At 41.1% G+C, this 24,067-nt stretch overlaps 1 protein-coding gene across 2 annotated transcripts in view; it reads right to left on the reverse strand.

The window, feature by feature from the left end:
- GABRB2 (gamma-aminobutyric acid type A receptor subunit beta2) overlaps positions 1-24,067 on the reverse strand; it is a 185,924-nt gene that overhangs the window by 27,029 nt on the left and 134,828 nt on the right. The window contains exons 6-9 of one of the 2 annotated variants that reach the window (XM_028528799.2): positions 13,843-13,980; positions 11,751-11,903; positions 7,316-7,559; positions 3,079-3,193 (exon numbers count right to left, since the gene is read on the reverse strand). In XM_028528799.2, coding sequence (XP_028384600.1) covers positions 3,079-3,193; positions 7,316-7,559; positions 11,751-11,903; positions 13,843-13,980 — 650 coding nt within the window. Of the gene's footprint in view, positions 1-3,078; positions 3,194-7,314; positions 7,560-11,750; positions 11,904-13,842; positions 13,981-24,067 lie in introns of both variants that reach the window. The other variant, XM_028528800.2, reaches the window with a different exon arrangement.

Genomic DNA, 24,067 nt, shown 5'->3' on the forward strand with positions numbered 1-24,067 from the left:
ACTTACCTGCAGCCTGAACTCTGTGTTTTGCCACACTGATTCTCTTTCTTACTATCTTACATTTCGTTACTAGTTTCTATGGAGATTGCTTTGCTTTCATTTTTGCCTTATTAATAACATCTTGTTTCTCATCTTGCCCTTGACATTTTGTTTCATATTGTCTTTCAATTTTTGGTAAAGAATAAGAGAAAAAACTAGTAAGAAAAAATTTAATTTATCGTAAAGTAAATTTTTCCCAATAGAAGTCATTATTTGTCTTTTGCATGCTAAGTTTCTTTCTTTCTCTCCAGAGTGTGCAAGAGGGAGGGAGGAAGGAAGGGAGAAAGGAAGTGGGAGGGGGCAGAGGGGGGAAGTGGGAAGAGAGAGAAATGGACTCATTGGTAGTTTTCCTGCATAGTTGCCATGCTGTTTCTTTGCTTAGATGCTTCATTTTGATGTGGACCTTTTCATAGTCTTCCCATTTGCTCAAGTACAGCCTGAGCAGATTTCTCTGGATTCTGCTTGCACCAATACTGCCTCTGCTTATGCATCTCTTCTCTGCAGAGGCTCAGTTTGAGTTGGATGTTGTTTTTGTTTTGTTCAATTGCTGTTTTACTCTGTGTGTCTTTTGTACAGAGAGAAGAAAAACTGCACATGTATTTTCGGATACTTCTAACTCCACTTCTCTAACAATGTGACAACTGGACAGTTAGACATCAGTTTTCTCTCTGTCATTTTAAGGGCTCGGTGATGTGTGTTAGTGTGCGCACACTGCCGTGTCTCTCATCTAGTGCAAGTAGGCGTGTAAACTACAGCAGAGAGTTTCCAGGGAACAACTTGGCAATATGTGTCACTGTTTTAGAGGCACATGCTTTTTGACCCAGGAATTCCATTTTAAGAAATAGATTAGGAATCAACAGTGTACAAACCTGTCAGCAATGGGATGCTTATTTTATACTTGTTTATAATGAGAAACTATTAGAAGCAATGCAAATATCTGGCAACAGGTGCTTGTAACATGAATCATGGTACATAATTTCAATAACACATCTTGTAGCTATTAGAAATGATGTATACTTATATAACAAGGTAAGTAGAAAATAGCAATAGTAGACCCAAACTTTGTGTGGGGGTTTAGGTAGTTTTCATTGCTTATTGTGCTTTAAAAACAAGAATGTTTGTGAATTGGTTTTATAATCAGAAAAACAGTAATAGAGCTAAAAAAAAACCCCAACAACCCTGAGACACATACACATTCCCGGCTCCCACCTGCTGAGAAACAGCGACTATCTACTACTGAGTGTTCTTTGCCTGGTACCATCTAAGGCCCTTAATTATCTCATTTAAGCCTCTCAGTAGCTCAGTGAGACAGGCATTAGTGTTTCAATTTTCAGTGGTGAAACTGGAGGAACGGGAAGGTTAAACACAGCTCATAAAAGACATGCCTGCATGTGAGCCCAGTTCAGTCTGATTCGAAAAGGCACCATCTTCCCAGGGCCCCTATTGCCTCTGAGGACTGGCACATACATCCTGGTGCTTTTAACAGCTCATTATTCAAAGATCTGAATACTAGTCCTTATTTCATACTTTAAATATGAACCCAAAAGAGAACTCAGGGGATAAAGACGTGCCCAACAAAGGAAAGGATAAAAGCAGGACACATTAAGATTCATATTTCAATGGAAATCATTGAGTCTTCTCCTGAACATGTCATCAGAGAGTATCATTAACTCTTTCAAGCCATCAACTGAACAATTTCATGCACCAAAGAGGAAAATTTTCTTTAAAATACCCTCAGGATCTGAGGATTTTCTGAATTTTCATGTAACGTTACCCAGTCCTCAGGCCAATCATGTAGTATACTTTGGTTTTGATTTTGAAAAAATTCAACCGTTTTCATCATAAACCCAAACTCCAGCTGTCAAACGTTTTTTTCTGAATCATTAGCATTCTACCCCGAATACTGCCCAATCAAATCAGTCTACTTTAATTTCAAAAACAGTAGCTAGGATTCCAATAAAGAACAGCAGCGACAACAAAAACGAGATAGCCTGAGAGCACAGATAGAGCAGGGACTGGAAATTTAGGGGACTGAGAGGAAAACAGTGATTTAACAAAGTTTTAAACATCTCCTAGAATCTAGCTGATAGCATTTATCAGACTCTGTAATTATACGTAATACAACAAGAAGTTAAAAACAATAACAACAACTTAAAACACCAAAACAAAGTCGTAATGGTTAACCATACTTGTGCCCCACTCTAAGGGCAATAACAATGCGTATTAAGGAATTTGGGGTCAGGGCAATAAAATGAAGGAAGAACATGATATTCAGGAGGTGCAATAATGACAGCTCATGGGGCATCAAGTCCTCATAAGAAAGGTTCACAAGCATTTAACATCATTCACTACCTCATCAAGAAACAGAACATTTAAAAACTCGGAGTTGGGTAAGTTGTGTGTGATAAGCTGAAACGCTGACAACCCTTCCCCACCTCCTCCTCCTCCAACAGGGAGGCCAATATGAATGACAATTCGCTGATTAAGAATTGCAAACACAAGGATTCAGAAACTAAACCCAAAGTATTAGCCAAAAAAGATAATACCTTTTTGTAAAATAAATAATAAAGCAACAAGGACTTGATGCAAACATAACATTCCTAGTCACAGATGAATAATCTAGGATAAAAAACAGGTTCAGGAATTCTGAGCCAACCAACGGAAGAAACACACATTTCTCCACCTACCCACCAACTAAAAGAAACAGGAGCCAACTACAGAACGCCAGAGTACGTGAGGGCACTCTATCCTCTCAATGCAGATGAACGAGACGGTCCACTTGGTTTCTTTCTCTATCACAACAATATTGACTGAATGGAATGATGAGGCTCAGATTCATCATAGCTGTATTTTTAAAAAGCAAACCCTGGAAAACCCCGTTTGTGTCTCACAAAAACATTTTAACTTATCCCCAAGTCTTTGTGGATACAAGCCTACAGATGATCTGCAAAGAGCACCTATGTTATTTTAAATGGAAAGGCTAAACAAATTGGCCCCAACAGAAATACAAATAAATGGATTAAAAACTGGCTATCTAACCGTATACAGAGAGAAATCGTAATTGGTAGTCCATCTAGTTGGGGAGAAGTTTCCAGGTGGGTCCCACAAGGATGGATATTGGGTCCCATTTTGTTTAGTATCTTTATAAAAAACCAGAAGACAAAGTAGAAAATGTGCCAATGGAGTCAACTGAGGCCACCAGATGAGGATTGGGGGTTCAAGTAAATTGGCTGTAGATAAATGCTAGTGGTCTTCACAAAGACTGGTCATCACAGAGAATAGGACTTCTAATTAGCTGTATCTTTTTAATGTATTATTTAAAAGAAAACTAATTTCAAGCAGTAGAAATAAATGGACTTAAAAGATCTTAGCAGCTTTGTGTAACACCAATTTGGGCACAATGGATAAAGACAACGCAGAGGCTCGCAACCCCCCTAAATGCAGGATGAAGACGGTCCCCCCCTCCAGAGGTGCTTTGGTGCAGCTCTATTTGGAGAATTTCAGAGATACAAGAATAACATGGTGGAAAGGCAGGAGTAGCTACATTTTCAAATATGTATGTATATACCTAGCTATTGGTAGAAAAATAAACAGGGAAACAACATAAAGCTTAAGTGAAACAAAAAGGAGAGCCGAAAACTTGAAGACATAAGCAAGAAAAGTGGGTAAAATCAATCCAAAGCAAATTCTATAAACACACACACAAATAGAAGAGTACAAGGGATGATAGGACGGACTCTTCTAGCACGAGGATGGAGATTTTTCTTTTTTACTACTCTAGAAGACATGTGGGGAAAAGAACTGTCCTGTAGCCATCTTGTTGGTTTGAAGTTTATTTAAAAAATTTTTAGTGCTTTACAACGAGGTGTGTCACATGAAGACAACTGTGACAGTGACACTGCTCGTCAGTCATGGCCTCTCCTGGCTAGACACGTGATTTTCAGGTGAACTAAATATATAACTAAGGTGGAATCTGCTTTTAAATTTTATATTATTTTTTTTCACTTGTTAGCACTATGGGTCATACACACTTGGAGAGGATTGGAAAACCCAACTCAAGCCTCAGAAATTTGAACTTTGCTATGCAACTTTGAATATTTGACTTTCCTGAAGAGTTTCAGTTTTTGCACTAGTTGAACGCCAGTTTAAGAACTGTGTTAAGAGCTGCAGATACTCCTGTTAAAATAAAGACTTGCAGGACATTCACACAGAGAGGAGACGGGAAAAACGGGAAAGCACGCCGTGGAAGCAACATGGGCTCCTGCGTGGCCACACTTCCGTTCCCCTTCCTCCCTGACCTCAGGGCAGAGAGCACAGTACAACTGTCACTTTGGATCACCTGACTGTCAGTGTCCACCTCTAAGGACACTATCAGAAGGAAGCTGAAAAAGTCGATCCCTTCCCTAGTGACTGATTTCTCCAGAGCCGCCAACAATACTCAGTTGATTTTATGTGCCCAATCTTTGAAAAAAAATCATGAGAATTACAGTGGGAATAAAGGGGCATTCTTGATAAAAAACAGAGTGGCATTATTCATGACGCTCGCACAAAAGAAAGCACTGTGCCATCAGCGTCCAGTGCGGGCCTCCCTGACCTTTCCTGCTGGGGTCCGAAAGAAATCACGGGAGTCAGCAATGCCAGATGGTCACCTTTCTGTTCTACCCCAATCAATACGGCTGTAAGTATTCTGACCTAAGAAATAATCGGTGAAGTTAGAAGTAGTTCATTTGCTATAAGTTTTAAAGCTAGGACCTGATGATTCAGGTCTTCAGGCTTCTGACCTGCTTTGATCTTACAGCTTCTGACCTGAAACATTCCTCCGCATAGAACCCCCTCTTTTAGGGAAGGGATTGCACCCTACATGCCATTCGTGTAAAATACAGAAGCGAACTCGCCAATAGATCTGGAGGTGGTAGATTTTATTTTGAAAAGTAATGTGTGCTGTTCATAATATTTTAATATTTTATTAACATTTACCTCTTACTAAGGGCTTACCATGAGCTGGAGACTATGTTACCCTTTCTATACATTATACAAACAATCTTCATAAAAAAACCTATGAAAGAGGAATGAACCCTGTTTTACAGACAAGGAAACGGAGGGTTAGTGAGGCTGATTTTCTTTTGCCTGTGGCCACACAGCTATTAAACAGAGAGTAAATCTTGAACCTGACTGACTTCAAGACATTTCTTCAGCACTATTACGCTAAACAATAACTCCTGATGTCTTGACACTGTGCTTGCTGATCAAAGAAAGTGGAGAAACCACTTGCCTTAAAGAGTTTTAAGATTAGGACAAAGATCTTACTGTGTCTGGGCCTCCGTTTCTCATGTTTAAGAACAGGAAGTGGACTAGAACAGAGGTTTTCAGCTCAGTGGCACTGATATTCCGGGACGGGAGATTCTCTTTTAAGGGGGGGCTGTGCAATGTGCTGTAGATGCTCAGCGCCATCCCTGGCCTCTACCCACCGGACACCAGAAGCAGTCCTCTCCCTGTGGTGTTGACGACCTATCATATCTATAGACACAGCCAAATTTGCCTGTGGTTTGAGGACCACTGCGCTATGTTGGTTGTTCTCTCGTATTCTACGTTCTGAATTGTGGGTCCAACGTCAGCTAAGAGAATGAGCTTTTTGATCACTATGGGGCACCTCCCTCTCAGCACACTGATGTTAAAACTCTGAAGCTCTCCAAGTTCAGTTTTCTGTAAAACTGCCACTCTCCGGGCCTTAAATTTGTCATTTAAATGCAAATTGGAATGAAAAAAATAGGGTAGATGAAGTGAAAAAAGATCAGATGTTATTAAGTGAGCTTTGCATTAGGCAATTGATTTAGGCTCATTTGAAATGCCAGTCCTATGAGATAGTTCTCATTTATTTATTAATTTTCTTTTCTTTATTAAGGCCACCATATCAGGACAATCAAAAATTGGGTTTAAATAGCACTCTCTCATTTGACAGCCTGAGAGAGTCAGAATGCTACATTGGAATCGATTGATAGTTTTTGATAGTGAAACCTCAGACACTGGGAAGGAACTGACAGCTCCCCAGACCCGTGGCTCACTGGCTTTCAAGGGCCATACTTTAGATTCGTATCGTTACAAACAGCATCTGCCAGGAAAGAGTGCCTCTGGTTAGAGAACTGTCTAAAATCAATGATCAGACCTATGGATCTGCGGAAACATTAGTGAGTCAGAAGCTTTCACTGGATTTGTTCCAAATAAAATTCAATAATAGACATTCTTTACAGTGTTCTGTCCTTGGAATTAAACTGACATTAGAGATATTAAAATGCCCATTCAATAATTAGTGCTATGGTTAAGGATTCCAGGTGGTTTAGAAGTACAACCGTTTTCCTGGTTCCAGCGCTCGGAACAGCAATGTCCAGGCATACCCCAGGACAATCAAATCAGAACTGCTGGGGAGGAAACCCCGGTGTCAGCGCTCTTAATGCTCCCGAAGCCATTTGACCAGGCACTGCAGACGGAGAACCACCGCCTTAAAGAATGAGCCGGGTTTACAACTGCGTGGGAATTACTCTCTGAGTACGCCCGTGAGTGAGCAGAGTCCAGTACTCTGTACGGCTTTCATGAGAGCAGCAAGGACTTAAGCAAGACAGTGGCCTCCTGTAGTCCAATGCTTCAGTGATTTAAGTGGTGCATGTGCAAGGCGTCAAGTAATTATCTGTCACTTAAGGAGAAAATTATTCTTTTCTCCCCTTCCACTTCTCTTTCTGTCCTTCTAATGATATTAAGGAGGAAGTCTCAGGTTGTTGCTGGTATGTCTTAGATGCATCTCCGTACTTGCTTATCTCCCTTCTAAACCAAATGAAATGCAGAGCTGAGGCCCAGCATATAGTAATAACCTAGAAGTTAGTAATATAATTATATTTTTATTTATTTATGCTTACAATTACCTTTTAGCAAGTCATACTGCTTATGTGATATGAAATTTCCTTTTAAAATAAATTTAAATAATGTGAGTAAATTTAAATAAATATAACGTACATAATAGTACACATCATACTGATATATTGAAGAAGTCACAAAGGTGTATTTAGATGACGAGGGCAAGCCTAACGTGAAGGTCAAGGACATCTGAGTGTTGTGTCATGAATTTAGGCCTCCATCGCTAATTATCTTTATGATTTGGGGAAAATGACCCATTCTCTTCCCTTGGCCTTGGTTTTCTCATTTGTTAAACAAGATCTTGAACCTACATTGCAGCCCTTCTTCTATGAGTTTAGGAAGCAAGGAGGGCTTGCCCTCTGGGTTTACCTTGTTGACGTCCAGGCGCAACTTCTCACTGTTGGCGCTGGCAGCCTTCTCGGCTGCTTTCTTCTGGCGTTGGGGTCCCCTTCCAAAGAAGATGTAGTTGACCAAAGCATATTCCAGGAGGGCCATGAAAACAAAGACGAAGCACCCCATCAGGTACATGTCGATGGCCTTCACATAGGGGATTTTAGGGAGAGTCTCACGGAGGTGGGTGTTGATGGTGGTCATTGTAAGGACAGTTGTAATTCCTGGAAAAAAAGTGAGAGTTAGAATGATAATGTTCCTATTTCCTTGCTGCTCTCGTTATAGCTGTAAGGATTACTGTACTCTTTACTCATTCATATGTGCACGCCACAAAAGAGTTACCGGGCACTTGTTACATACCAGCTCTGTGACAGCCCTGGAGATAGGCATAAATCATCAATTCACAGTAAACATTAATCACTTTAGAGCCTGTCTTTAGTTACATGTTTATAGTTCCAGTTATTTATCTGGTGGGAGGGGCCTGGAAAGTGGATTAAATGCTGGTCTGTTAAGACACATGTGTTGGCTGAGTGTTGAGAATATGGAAAAAACTAGCCTTGTAATGCAGCAGCAAAGAGATCAGAAAATGGAGATTTGGGAGTTGCATTTTGAAAAATAAATGGGAGTCATCAGGCAACCAAGGACTGCGGGACAAAAGTGCGGTTAGATCTTAGGGCACTGGTGGTGAAGAGAGCTTTCTGTTACAGAGGGGCTTGCTTTGTGGGGTGGAAGTACACAGCTCACCGAAGACTCTCAGGGAAGTCCACGTGGCTACATGAGGATATGATGGGAAGACTGGTGAGGAAAGTGGAGGTTAAGTAAGGGCTACATAATGGAGAGCTATACATACAGAGCTTAATGAGGAGTTTGAACTTGAAATCATAGGCAACGTGGGACCACTGACCAGCATGAAGCAGAGAGAATGTAGGGACAATTTGTGTTTACGATAGTCACTCTGGTGGCAGCGTGGGCATTAGAGAAGCATACGAGCCAGGAATAAAGAATACCCACTGAGAGTTTTTCAGAATAATTTGTTAGGAAGGGGAAATGAAATAACTGCAGCAGTACTGAAATTCATCAATGCATGACACAGATGATACAGAGAAATGACTGCAAAAATTGGGACACTGGAGTTGTAAGGTCATAGAGAAATTAAAAATCTAACCCTCACGTTTCTAGATTGGGCACCTAGGCATGTAACACACAAATAAATCCTACAGAAGTATTACAAGATTCCTTATGGACAATGCCACACTAGGTGATGGCATTTAGAACTGAAATTATTTGTCCACCTGAGTAAGCATCCCTCACAGTGGGGAGTAGTTTCCCTCAGAGGTGTAATTGGAGGGATCAACAGAGAAATGCTGAAAAAAGCACCGGGGGTCTAGAGTCCTGAGGATGGCAGGTTCCAGCTTGTGAAAACAGAGCTCAGAGTCGAGAGTGCACAGATGGGAGGGGATGAAGTCACCATTTAAGCTGGGATCTCTCTGACTCAGAAACCTGTTTCCTTATACACTACCTAATAGCACATCCCAGAGGTTGTTTCATTTCAGTGATTTTTTTTAAAAACATATGTTTCCTGATTTAATTTTATCTCTCAAATAAGATCACAATTTTTGTCTTGCTTGTATACATGCTCATGAAACAGATACAGAAAACATTTGAGCATCTGATTCTGAGCATGGCCAGGAAAACCCTGGTCTTGCTTCAGAGTTAGATGTTGTACAGTCCTCATATCTTTTTGCAATATTAGTCTTTTTGAAACAGTTTCCAATTTCATTTTCCTCTTCATTATATCAACTACAGGTTATCCTGTATGTCATATATATCATAACACTGACAATGCTGATTTTACCATTTATCTAAATCTCATTTTAAGGTATTTCTGACCTAGTAATAAATTATTAACATAAGTTGTTAAAAAGTTTCTTTTAAAAAGTAAATAAATTACTTATTCCTGTAATAGATATAAAATAGATAACAAACTTTTACTTTGAAATAATAAGATATTTACAAATTTCATTCATTCCTTTATTTAGCAAATATTTACTGACCATCATTCACAATGAGACACAGATAACATGTGTAATGGAATCAAAATTAGATATGGACCTTTCTCCAAAGGATCTTTCAGCACCATGAGGAAGATGACATCACAAACCAAATAATTTTAAATTATAACAGTGGTTGGTCTACAAAAGGGAGATCTATAGTATTTTAAGAGGTTAAGTCACAGGGACTTGACTCAAAGAGGAGGTCATTACTTCTCTCTTCTATCCTTGAACCACCACAATCTAAGCTTGACACAGCAGCCAAAGTTGACATTCAATAACCCAATTAAAAATGGGTAAAGAACCTGAATAGACACTTCTCCGAAGAGGACATACAGATGGCCAACAGATATATGACATGATGCTCAACATCACTAATCATCAGAGAAATGCAAATTAAAACCACAATGAGATAACATCTCACACCTGTCAAAATGGCTAGCATCAATAACTCAACAAATAGCCCCAGCTGGTGAGGATGTGGAGCAAGGGGAACCCTTTCACGCTGTTGGTGGGAATGTAGACCGGCACAGCCACTGTGGAAAGCAGTAGAAAGATGCCTCAAAAAATTAAAAATGGATCTGCCTTTTGACCCAGTGATCCCACTTCTGGGAATATATCTGAAGGAATTCAGAACACTATTTCAAACGAACATAAGCACCCCTGTGTTCACTGCAGCATTATTTACAGTCAGCAAGACATGGAAGCAGCCCAAGTGTCCATCAGTAGATGAGTGGATAAAACAACTGTGGAACATTCACACAATGGAATTCTACTTGGCCATAAAAAAGAAGAAAATTTTACCCTTTGCAACAGTATAGATGGACCTGGAAAATATTATGCTAAGTGAAGTAAGCTAGTCAGAGAAAGACAAATACCATGTAATTTCACTTACCTATGGAATCTAACGAACAAACTGGACTAACAAGCAAAAGAGAGACGGACTCACAGATGGAGAGCAGATGGCAGCTACTGCGGGGTGAGGGTAGGGGGTGGGGGGTAGAGCAAAAAGGCAACAGGACTCGTGGACATGGACAACAGGTGGCGATTGTGGGGTGGGGAAGGCGGTATAAGGGGACTGAATGGTAATGGAAAAAAAGGCAATAAAAACAAAATAACAACAAAAATTAAACAACTGAAACGTAACAAAAAACAAACCATGGCACTGCAAAAAATAAAAATAAAAATAAAATTGAAATCAGACCATGTTACTTCTTTGCTCAGCATAAGACCTTTATTGTGGCCCCCAAGCCACTTCATAATCTGGTCTCCTCTCACACACATTGTGTCTGCTCCTGAACCCTCCCTGCCTTTGCCTCACTGACACGCTCATGGCCTGGAATATTCTTATCCAGATAACCATCGCTTTTCATCCTCTTCAAGTCTCTGTTCCATTGACATTTTATGAATGAGGTCTGCCCTGATTATTCTAAACGGCCTCCCTTGGCATAACCAACCTCCCCCTTCCTTACCACAATCATTTCCCTCACTAAACTTACCGTACAATACAATCTGCATGGCTACTCAATTACTGTCTATTTTTTACTGCTGGAACATGACTTCCAAAGGGCACTGCTTTGTGTCCAGTGCCTAGTATATTTGGCGTGGCACAAAGGTGTTCAACAAATGCGTGTTGAAGGAATAAATAAAGGACTTCTCCAAGTAAGTAATGACTGAATTGAGAACTCATGGTGGAGGAGGTAACATTTCAACATTTAAAGGACTGGTCAGAACTCAAAATAATACAGAGTATGTCAAAGATCATAAATTTACTCTCTCTGGAACAGCAACATAAAAATGTTCATGAAATATAGCTTATTCCCCTCCTCTAGTCTTATAACAAAAGAGAAATAACGCATAAGATAAGTGATATCTTAGATGACTTCTCCAAATTTTTGCTTGGTTTTCTCCTGCCCTCTGCCATGCTACTCCTAAGTATTCATTAGATTTTAGAATTCTTCTGCTTAGCTCTTTGTTACATGCTACACTTTCTGGTTTCTTGCTCAGGAAAAAAAAACATGGAAAGGAAGTCTCCCCAGGTAAGGAAGCACAGATACAAATTGAATAATTACCAAGCAATATTCCATGGACTGTGCTTCAATAAAAATATCACCCTGATGGGACTAATTTCATTACCAACAGCTATTTAGTTAACTAATTTTGACATGAAAGAGCTTTAATACGTGTTTAATTGATTTAATGCTGAATCAGATCATCCAAAGTCTCAGAGTCAAATCCCTGTAATGTGTCAGTCCGGCTTCACCAGGCATCACAAATTTCAGCATAAGGAAAGTGCACTTGCATGCACGCACACACACACACACACACACGAGTCAAACTCCACAGAAGAGAGAAAAGGCCCACCTAATGCCACTCTTGCGGCTGAGGCATCATAGTTAATCCAGAAGGAGACCCAGGAGAGGATAGTGATCAGGATGGAAGGCATGTACGTTTGCAGGATAAAATAACCGATGTTTCTCTTCAGCTTGAAACTGAGGGACAACCTGGGGTAGGAACCTGGAGAGGCAATTTTAGGACATCATCATTATCAACCAATACTTGCAAGATACTTTCTTTTAAAGGCTCATAAACAGTTTGTATACCTTCCTAAATGCAATTGTAGCTCCTGGTGAAGAGCATTTTCTTCTGCAAAACATGTCTGAGAACACTGGGTTTTAAAACAGCAGGAGTTCCTTTGGGTTGAAGACATCCCATACTCAGTAATTAAAAGAATGCCCGGTGTTCTCTGCTCAGCCTCGTATACCGGATCAAAGACACTCACTCCCGACAACTGGGATGACAAGACAGTATGGGGCAGTCCTCATGTCTCCCCTCAGCTGTTTCTCAGCAAATCCTCCCAGTAAGGTTTTTTTTGTTTTTGCATATAAGAATAAGGCTTCACACTCTGATTGTAGTAAAAGATAGCTCTCTTGTTTAAATTCATTTTAGAGACAGAGAGAAAGATGGAAGGGAAGTGGGGGAGAAAGTGAGAGAGAAAGATTTCATGTTCCACTTATCTATGCACTAACTGGTTGATTCTTATATGTGCCCTGACCAGGGCTCGAACCTGCAACCTTGGTGTATCAGGATGATGCTGTAGCTCTAACAAACTGAGCTGTCTGGCCAGGGCTAAGATACAAAGCCTCAGGATGATTTTAAATCTCGGGTCAAAGGCTATACTTTAGGTAATACAGCAACTCCTAAAAGTTCTGTGAAGGTTTTCATGTGTACGCATTATTTTTTTTCTAAAATCACAGCATCCATCGAAGTTCAAAAGGGATCCCTGACTCACGCAAAGGTGCAGAATAGGTGCACTATTCCTGAGCAATATTTGTAGGAGCTTAACTAAAATATCATATTCCTGAAGCTGGGTCTTCTGCGGTGATCTGAGATTCACATGTTAGAAAATATTTATAACAGAACAGTCTTGGAACACAAACGATTCACACTGATAAATAGGGTGTGTCTGGGGTGAGGAAATAAATCCTAAGTGACTGAAAGAAAGCCTTGTGTAGCCTTCTTGGGCTAAACCAAGTGTCTTCATATCCAAGTAAGAGTATCTGAAGTAGGAACTCATTTCTACAGAGTTTCAGGAATTCAAAACACTTCGCACTTAGGAAACGCTGCTGTTATTATTGTTCTTTTTTTTTTAAAGCAAGGGGCTGCACTCTATTCTTACTAAATCATACAACTCCTGTCTGAAGTTATTTGCAGGGACAGGGAATGCCTCAGAATCTCCAGTTGTAGTATTAGCTATGTCTGCATGGGGAATTCACGCTAATGAGAAAACATAAAGAAGAATATTCCTGTGGGCTTATTATTTTCCCCTGAATGACGATGTAGCAAATTACTACTTTGCTGGGCTTTCTTATTAAAAATTTGTGCTGATGAAAACAAGTTTAACAACCTAGAACCTCAATACTGCAAGAGTAAGGATGGTGAAGGCATCAGGATAATCTCAAGATCTGGAAGGGTTTTTAGTTCTAAAACAGGAGGTCACGCTACATACAGAAACCCTACCCTTTGAGGGAAATGTGCGCTTCTCCTACCCCGCCCTCCCAGAGAGCTTCTCTGTGGTCAGACTTGAGTCAACTGAGACTTGGTTTTCCCCAGTATATTGGAAAGAATTACAGTCACATCTGTGAGGTGCATACAACTGGGCAAACAACTCCGACCCAGGTCTCCATTTCTTTCTGTATTCTGCCTCCAACCATTAGTCCCTTCTCTGGCAAATGAGAGACCCGGAGCTCAGCCTCCCAGCTTGGCCGGGGGCACCCTCCGGAAAATAACCTGATGGGCTGCAGGTGAGCACTGGGTGCGGGGAACTGAGGTTCTGAGCAGGTCTCAGGCTTCTGGAGTCGCCATCCTTCCCCGGACCCTGTCCTGACATGAGTGAACCCTTTTTACAAAAGGTGATGGAGACTCTTTTGCCCCAACCTTCTTCCCTGATACACACCTGTGGAAAAAACGACCTTCTTGGTGATAAGTTTGTAATCCACGATGGAGAACTGGGGGAGTTCAATCTTTGTTACTCCCGTTACTGCGTTGTCATCCCCGCGCCAGTAAAACTCAATGTCATCAGTTGTATATCCATCTGTAGAAGAAAATATATACACACAGACAGATACACACAACGAAAGACAAACAAGAAACAAAACAGAAAGAATAAAGTTTAGAAGATGAGCCATGTAAATGATAGTAGCTGCAGCTAAAGGCTGTTATTATATGTTAGGTACCATGCTAAGTACCTCAAGCATATCACCACATTTAATCCTCATGACAACGAACTCAGGAGGGAATGATAATGAGGCCCACAAGAGGCCTCAAAGGCTTAGAGAAATTAATAGCTTGCATTAAGTCTTGCAACTAGGAAGTGGCGTAATTGGGACTTGAACCTAGGTTTATATGATTATGAATCTCATTTTCTCAAACATTATCATGTTATTACATAACCCTGGACCACACTCTAAGAGAAGACAGAAGAAGAGAAAAATCATTTAAGATATCAGTATACCCCTGAAGGCTACCAAACTCTTCCCACAATATAAAATACTTGAATTACAACATGTTTGGGTTTCAGGTCAGAAGAGAACTGATTGTTAAGAAATGAGTCATCAATTTGTTAATAGTCACAGACATAAACTCCAAATTGGATTTTGTAGCACATCTGAATTCCAAAAAACTCCTCCAAAACAAACCTCAAAACAACACTGATCCCACCAGTTTCAAGGAATAAATATTGTACACATGTAGAGTGGACATCAATGCACAGTACATTTAGGCGGTACGCTTCCATTCACTCAGTGATTATTTCCTGAGTACCTACTACGCTCATCAGTGCACAGGAGCGGGGGCTAGGACTCTGTATAACAAAGACCCTTTCTCTGTTATGATGACACTTTCGATCCACAGGGAGGAGTAGAATAAGCACACACACAACTGCAATGAATCAACACATATTCGACTGCAAACAGTTCTTGCTGCACAGGGAAGCATGCGACAGAATCCAGTGGGTATTAGTATTACACAACCTAACCCACTCACACCCCTCAACAGCACACATTCTTTGCATATCACATTTATTTCTTCAAAGAACTTCTGCATCTCAATAGTTGAATTTTTACAAGCATAGGAAATAGGACAGATATTGCTCCCCCAATGTCAAAAGCAATCAGAACCAATTAAAAAGACTGCTTAGGTTCTTTGCCTTTTGGCATTTGACTGGGTAGTGTAACAATAAGGACTAGAATGCCAATCCTGTGACTCTTAGCTCTGATGATTTTGAATAAACCACATTTCCTCCAAAGAGAGAGAGAGAGAGTCAGATTTCCAAAAAAAGTAGAAACAAATTATTTTTCAAAGAACTGCAATGCCCTCGATTTGAAAATTTATATCAACCACAGCACAGCTCAGCAACGTCTCAACGTTTCTAGAAATCTGCAGTCCTCATTTATAGGAGCCATGATTTTCATCTGATCTAGAAATACAGCTTTTTGGAAGAGTTACTGACACTCGAATTTTTTGGTTTTGCAACTGCAGGCTTTTGGATGATAGCTAATGATTTTAAAAAGCCTTGTTCAGTTGAAAATATCATAGATTATATAATAATCAAAATTGTAGAGTCTTATTGTATGACACCCTACCAGAATTCTTATTAGCATGATCTCATTTAGAGCCCTCTGTTTTGTTGGGCATTGTCTTTCCTCGGATAAAACTGATTTTAAAGGGAAGTCCAGGCATTAAGCAGATTTTCAGAAAAGAGCTCCTAACTGCCCATTAACCTACCTCATTATAGTCTTTGCCTGATCCTGAGACCTGAGGCGTCTGTCCCAAGGGACAACGGTTCTCCTTCCGTGACTGCAACTTCCCTAACACGGCCACGCGGACCCTCCGGGTCTGGAGCTTCACCTCAAACACAATCCCACTTCCCACTTGTTATTCGCACACACCTCTCAGTTATGGAACTGTTTTCAGTCAGTGAAGATCCCACCTTTGATAAAATAGTTTAAAATAACAAAATAAATCTACTCCTACAATCAACCTAGATATGTATTCTTTCGAATTAGTGTTTCGAGTTTCTTTGGCTAACTTCCATAGCAAGAGACAAAGAAGGACACTACATAATGATAAAGGGAGCGAACCAACAAGAGGATATAACCCTAGTAAACATTTATGCACCCACCGTAGGAGCACCTAAATAGATAGGTAAAGCGAATCTTTTTTTAAAAAATTTATTTATTTATTTATTTATTTATTTAATTTTTTAGAGAGGGAAGGGAGGGAGAGAGAGCGAGAGAAACATCAATGTGCGGTTGCTGGGAGCCGTGGCCTGCAACCCAGGTATGTGGACTGACTGGGAATGGAACCTGTGACACTAGGTAAAGCAAACCTTGATGGACATGAAGGGAGAGGTTGACAGTAATGCAGTCACAGAAGGGGGTTTTAGCACCCTGCTGACTTCAGGGTATAGATCTTCCAGGCAGAAGGTCAACAAGGGGACAGTGACCTTAAACCCCACAGTAGGTCAAATGGCTTTGGTTGACATCTTCAGAGCATTACACCCCAAAGCAGCAGAATATGCGTACTTTTCAAGGGCACATGGAACGTTTTCTAGGATAGGACACAGGTTAGGACACGAATCAAGTCTCACTGAATTTAAGAAGATGGAACTCATATCAAACATCTTCTCTGACCATAATGGTGTGAAACTAGAAATCAGTCACAAGGGGGAAAATGGGAAACACACAGAGACACGGAGGCTAACTAACATATGCTGAACAATGAATGGAATAACAGTGAGATCAAAGAAGAAATCAAAAGACACCTGGAAACAACTGAAAAGGAGAATACAACAACCCCAAACCTATGGGACACGGAGAAAGTCGCCCTAGGAGGGAAATTCAGAGCATTACAGGCCCATGTTCAGAAACAAGAGAAATCTCAAACAATATAACTACACTTAAAGGAACCTGAAAAGGAACAACAAACGAAGTCCAGAGTGAGTAGAAGGAAGGACATAATAAAGATCAGAGCAGACAAAGTGAAATAGAGTCTAAAAAAGTACGAAAGATCAATATAACTGAGAGTTGGATAATTAAGGTTTTGGAATCTGACGCCACAGTGCAATGTGGTGTACACACTTCTCGGCTAGTGCTGGGCTCAAAAACCCCAATCTTCTTGACTTCATTTTGGGTTAACCGAGTACAGAATGTTGCAAATGGAAAGAGAGCTCCTGATTTTGCATCACTGATTTCTGAAGATGAAAGACCAACAACCCATGACAGTGCCGTGATGGTCAAGTTCAAAGCCAACTCACATACTGCGTAGGATTAGCTGAAAGGAGACCTAGTTTTCTTTTCTTTTCCTGTGAACCTTCTCTGAAGGAACAGTTAGCAGTCTCTACAAAAATAAAACACACACAAATATTTATGACCTGACTTTTACAGTTTTCGTAGAAACAGTGAGTGAAAAATAATTAGGTTTCTTTGGAAAGATATCAGAAGGAGGCGATGCACTGGAGCTCCCCATTACTGTCTTGCAAATGAAATCCATCTTTTATATTTTATTCATGGGATTCTAGAAACTGAGTCATTAAATTATATTGCATTGTAATCATCAAAAATATAACCCAGATAAATTCAGACGGCGTATGAATAAACCAAAACACAAATTTATTGAAATTTACCTGGAGGAATTAAAACCGCATAAAATGTTGTAAGCCTCAAATCAGGGCAGATAAATATATAAATTTTTAAGTGTATATAAGACATGAATGATGGACATGCTGTCTTTCAAATACTGGTAAGAACATGTAGTACATAAGATCTAAGGAGTAAAAATGCCATCTGAGCAAAATTCACACACTGAACGTGTTCTCACAATGATGACATTATCTTATTACATAAGATGGCATTTTAGAAAGTTTTTCCTCTCGATGTCAGTCCACATGTTTGTTATCTGCTAAGGAAGTACTTCATTTTAGAAGGATTTTACTGTATAAATAATACGAACTAGCACCAAAAAATTAAACAGAGATGGCAAATGAGAACATTCAGAATAAATAATCAGTGACATCCTTTCTTTTCAAGTGGGAAATGAAAAGTGACATTGTTTTCTCATTACTTATTTAAACTTGGTTCCTCATGTGAACTGTTGAATGTTGTAGGGCAATTATCTATTTCTATTTCTCATTGTATCTAACATAACAACAGGTATATAGTAACACAGTAGTTGTTTTAACCTGTTAATTCTCAGTCATCACAACCAACTGGTGACAACTGACAATTCTGGGCTAGTGTAATTGGGGTAACTCACATTAGTTATAGATGGACTCAGTATTTTAGAAACTATCTTATCTCAAATTATTTGCCCTATATATGCTTATCACAGCAAATTAAGAATGTTTTTCAATGGAATACCTCTTTGTAAATTTAGCATATTACTGCTGTATTAGTATTTTAAATTTTATGTGGTTACTTTGTCAGTTTAAGTAACTACTTGTAAAACTTAATTTATGTTCTGGGAAACACTAAACCAGCGAGACGGGCTCATGGAGGTTTCTCTAGTCCATGTACTCGGAGTGATTGCACATTTTGACCCCTCTTATAGTTACGATGTTAAATATAAACATTTAACAAAGTTTAGGAAATCCCGCAATAAATAATGTTTAATTTTACTCACCCTGGAAATTTTCCAAACCCATTTGGCCAGATATACTTTCTTAGGATATAAAAAATACCCACCCAGCCCTGACCAGTGAGGCTCAGTTGGTTGGGCGTCATTCTGCAAAGTGAAAGGTCCCAGTTCATTTTCCCATCAGGGCACATGTCTGAGTTGCAGGTTTGGTTCAAGGTCAGGGTGCATATGAGAGTCAACTGACTGATGTCTCTCTTGCACATCGATGTTTCTCTCCCTCTCTCTCTCTCCCTCCCTTCCCGTCTCTAAAAGTTAACAGATAAAATCTTTTAAAAATGCCTACCCAGGTGTATTTCATTACATGCCGGAGTTATTCACATATTTTGGGGTGATTTAGTTCATGTTCTCTGAAAAGCCAGGTAAGCCTTTGAGCAGACTCATCGTTCCACAGAAATACATCTCACTTCTTTGGTGGATTAAACATTTTTTTTCTACTCTTAAAAAAGTTGCGAGGAGAGAACAAAACATTTGCAAATAACAGAGATTAAATTGCCTTTCAAGGGAGCAGGGCAGACAGACATTTCAAGGGAGCGCACAACGGAATGCAAGGAGACGAGCATTTTCACGACTCTGGGGGACCACTCAGAAGTCCGCCAGCCGCCATCAGAGCGCACTCCACCTCAGGCAGATGCCCGGATGCCGTGCAAAGGTGCAAGACCGAGTACAGTCAATGGCCAATTAAAGTTGCAGGGAGTTTTCAAAAGAGAAGGAGACATGCTTGTCAGCCACCACTCTTTAATTCAGCGATGAAAATGTTCCAGGCACTCTGAGTGATTGCCCTGGCTCCTTAATTGCATCTTATTCTTCGCTCTGCTCTTTAGATGGACTGCTAGACACGGTTTTTTGTGCTGTCCAATCATTTTTAGACCTCGAGCAGCTCAAAATAATCGACCTAGGGTAAGTCAGATGATTATCTAGTGGCGTCTTAGGAAGGAAGGACACCATCAAGTGATGGCCCAGTGTTCGCCCCACATCAAAGACGAGCTATTTTTTGTGTTATTACTATTTTCAAATTCAAATCTTATGATGTAAAGGAATAGGAAATCAATCATAATCAAGTCGAATGCCAGATTTTGTGCTTTCAAGATCATTTCTTAATTTGAATTTCAAAGCAAATCTTAGCATTTGCTGTCCCTGTATGGAAGCAGGGTGATCTGGTGGCTGCGTCTGCAGGTGTAGCTACACGATATTCCTTAAGCTTGCACTCTTATGTTTGGAGAGATGGAGCAATTAAGTTGCTGGCCCAAGGAAGATAAACCAATTAAAAATAATAATAAACAAAACTTGCCAAACAACAATAATAATCACAGCAGGCTGCCAGTAAAGAGCCCTTAGGTGTCAGACACTGCCTTAAACTCTTTACATGTCTCTGTTTAGAACCCTATAAACTAGATTGGGTCAGGTTACCAGGAATCCTCCCTGCTCCCTAATGAGGCCTTTTCCATATGCCCGAGCTCTGAGCCTGAAGTCACAGAGAAGAGGCAGAGAACTTTTAGCTATAGGGATAGACTGGCGTTTCTCAGGTTTAATGTGTATAAAATAACCCGGAAACCTTTTTAAAATGCAAACTCTGAGATTCTGCAGTTCTAATAAACTCCCAGGTGGTGAGGATGCTGTTGGCCCATGGATCATCTGTACGACAGCAAATGATTTGGAGATTCTCAGAGCAAAAGGCAACATACCCTGGCCTGGAAGTCAGGCAAGGAATGTCGGGTATCTACTCTGAGCAAGAGAAAAACAATGCTTCTTCTGAACAAAGGTTTGGTAAGTTCCCGATCGGAATATCTTCCCCCAGTTCTGCTTCCCTACAAGGGACAATATGTGGTGCTTCTGATGCTGGTTTTCTTTAATAATCTGTGACCTGTGACCATTAATAAGGCAGTGATAGCAGAGAACAGAGAAACGGGGTCTAAAGGTTGTTGGTAAATTTGTATTCGTGCCACTCTTCTGTGAGTGTTTGGCCTCATTAGGACTAACAACATTCCACGCTAGCATCAGATCTCTGCATCTTTTCTTTATATTCCTCAGTGGGCTAGTCAAGAACCTTTCAGGTTTCCCCTTCCTCTGATCTATGCTATCCATGCTGCTATTAGTACTTATTTTAAAAATGGGTTGCTGCTGCCATTTGTATGCCTAAAAAACAAACAAAAACACAAGAGGGGAAACAAAAATATACGGAGAACTTCTTGATGGCCTTCCCGTAGGCTCAGAAGAAATGCAAATCCTTCAGAAAGGCGTTCAATCCCGACTTCTATCTCCCTTGCAGCTACATCTTTTGTTACATTTCTTCCTCTTCAAAGCTCCCACGTTCTGCCCACACTCCAGAGATCCTTTGACCTCCAGGCCTTGGCTCAAGTTGTTTCAGTTGCTTGAGATGTTTTTCTCTCCGATCAGACTCCTGCAAACCTCAGGTGCCCCTCTCCACTGTCTTCTTTCCCAGTATGCCGTCTCATTCCCCGTCCCTCCCCCTCTGTTGGGGTCCTCCCCGCTTTCCTTCCTGATGTTTCCAGTGCACTTTGCTTTCATTTCTGCCCCTAGTCCTCACCGCCAGTTTTGCAGGAGAGGATTCGTAGATGAGTGGGTGTCAGCCAGCGGACTACCCCGCAGGATGAAGAACCAGGTCTGAGACTTCTCCGTAGCCCTCCTCCTCCTTCACGCAGGTCTGAACTAAGGGTGGTGCCTACACCACAGGCTTGCTGCGCTGAACTGTCCCATGGTGACCCTTTGCCTGTGGCTCACCGGGGGCCCCTCTTAGGAGTGCAGTGATGCACAGACACGAGTTGTTGAACTGCAGGGTGGTAGAACTGTAAACCCAAGCATCCTCTGCGTCATGGGGTGTGGAACTCCCAGGCACCAGCCTTGGAGTCACTAAAAGGAAGGCAGTGGCGCTGGGAGCAGTCCATGAAAAGAGCCACACCGTGCTGAAGTAAAGGCCCCTGCACTGAAAGAAACTTCCTGATGTTGCTGACTTTCAGCGTATATTGTCATTCTTAGGTGAGCAAATGTATCTTAGGAGGGGCCATGCCCTTGGGTAATGCCTTTCTCCGGGCTGATAGATTTCGGAAACCAATCTGCCACAGTTGCCTCCGGAGGCAGCTGATACCTACAGCTCAAGTGGAATAATGCTCCCTGGTGACGAGGGGATATGGTCACAGGGAAGACTTTGTTAACTCAAGGGTGATAATAGAAGATGTTTAAATTAACAAGGCCAATTGGATGGCCTAGGGGTGTGCACAGCTGTGTAATAAAATGCCGCCAAACGTTACGCCGACCCATCTGCTTTCTAATTTGAGGGGGCAGAGGAAATGACGGCCTCGCCTGCCGGTGTTGTAAGTGGTCTGGGCTCCTCCCTCTTAGCGCATTCTGTCACGCCTCCGCATTGTGACGGGGGTCGGCTGAGGATGCATATGTTTAAGGATGTGGGCTGGGTGCTCTCCCAGAGGAATTTTTGGCCTTCAAGCGTGGCTGGCCTGTGACATGGACTGTTAGTATGTGTCTTGACTAATAAGAAAATTTTCCATACTGCTCTCAAGCTCCAGATATAAGCCCCCTTCCTCTCTGCTTACATAATATCCTCTATTAGCATTCAATAAATTAAATGATCTGGTAAGAAATCTGTCTCCTATACAGCAGGTCCTCAAACAATGACTAACATTGTTTCACTCAATGTTATTTTGTTATAAGGTTGATGGATGCCATGGGAACTTCACTCTTGTTTATATCGATTAGCCAATGATAAAACTGATTTCCATATAAGTCATTTTGCTTAAAATTACAGGACCTATCAATGACTTGCTAAGTGAGGACTTGCTGTACTCAATTGTGAGTTCTTATTTAAACAAAGAGCATGCATCCCTAAATCTGTGACCACGGATTGGAGTGGAAAGGTGACAGATACCAGATTGCTGGGACGACCGAAACTGGGTTTGGTGAGTGGGCTTATGCAAACAGCAGGAGAAAGGCCTAGGGAAATGAGGCATGCTAGCTGCTCTTATTCCAAACCAAAGATAATTACATCAGCGATTTCAAACCAATAAGTACCAAAAGCAAACGTAATTTTCAATATGGTGGGGTGCTTAGGTGATTTTTGCAAGCTGTTGCTAGCCTCCTGAGTTGTAGCTCTTGCCTTTGCACATTGAATATTTACAACCCACACTGTCTACGACAAGTTGCCCGAATGCCTAAAAACAACTAAGGCCACACCTTTGATTTGACAGCAGGTAAGTCTCCAATGTACGAGGTGCCTTACGCTGATCCTACCAATCCAAATTGACTTTTTTATTAGCAGCTTGGATATTAGTAACTTAAATATTCTTCAACATCCAACATGAAATCACACTATCCACAAAGATTTAATAAAGCAAAACAAAAAAACCTTAAGTACTAAAACTTATTTCCTTAGCCCCTAAAGATTATGCAATTGCAGATAATAGGGTAATTTTCTGACTGGAACAAAACTCAATTGATTTTCAAATTCAAGGGCAGCTTCCAAACCACATTATCTTGTAGAACTATGGTTCTACATTACAAATGGTTTCTATGCAGAGAGGGAAAAATATAATGATCTAATATCGCCAACACAGCAAACTGGTATTTAATACAATAGCCCTATGGCTTCAAGAGTGATTCACCTCAGCAGTGTCCTCAAATTTTAGTGAGCCAACCATTTACCCCAGGGCCTGTTAAACATGCCTATTCGTGAGCCCTACCTGCAGGGGGTCTAACTGTGTAGGTCCATTAATACACGTACCAGCTGATTGTGATACATGTTCACACTTTGATGCCTGGAGAGAATCTCTGCTCTAGAGTTTGAAAAGTTCCTCTAAAAAGTCAAGAATGTTTTAGGGCATCCATATCTTTATATTTGCTTAGATGTGGGGTGTCCTGGGGACTACGGGACTCTATATACCTTGGAGTCTACATCTGAGATAATGGACCTCTCCTCCGGCTTAAAGTACTTCGGCCCAAATCTGTCACTTCCGCATGTCTGAACTAAAACTCCAGCACGTTCTGTGGGCTCTGCTCCCCATCACTCACCACTCATGTCCGGGAACATGACCCCATCGCGCCACGCTTGCAGAGCTGCTATGGCTGCCGAACTGGTGTCCCGGCTTCTGATTTTATTTTCCCATAGTCTAGACTCTGGTCAACATCTTCCAACGGCTTCTCATTTTACCTCATTGTAAAACAAACCAGCCTCCTTACATGATCCAACTCTGGGCCTGTCTGCACCTTTCAGCCAAACCGTCCTGGCTTTCGATCTGCTCTTTACAGGAGCAGCAGGTCGAGGCCTTCGCCCTCGCCCCGCACTCCCTTCACGCAGACACCCTCACGGATGCCTCGTCCTCCCCGTTCAGGTGCCGTTTCGGTGACTCCTCCTCCTGAAGCCTGGCCTCCCTCTCTTCCGCCGTGCTGTTGCCCTGATTCCCCACAACAGTTGCTCCCTTCATGTTTACCTTAATTTTCTTTATAGTGGATCACTCAGA

The sequence above is a fragment of the Phyllostomus discolor genome, chromosome 13, assembly GCF_004126475.2.
Source record: "Phyllostomus discolor isolate MPI-MPIP mPhyDis1 chromosome 13, mPhyDis1.pri.v3, whole genome shotgun sequence".
Classification (NCBI taxonomy): domain Eukaryota; kingdom Metazoa; phylum Chordata; class Mammalia; order Chiroptera; family Phyllostomidae; genus Phyllostomus; species Phyllostomus discolor.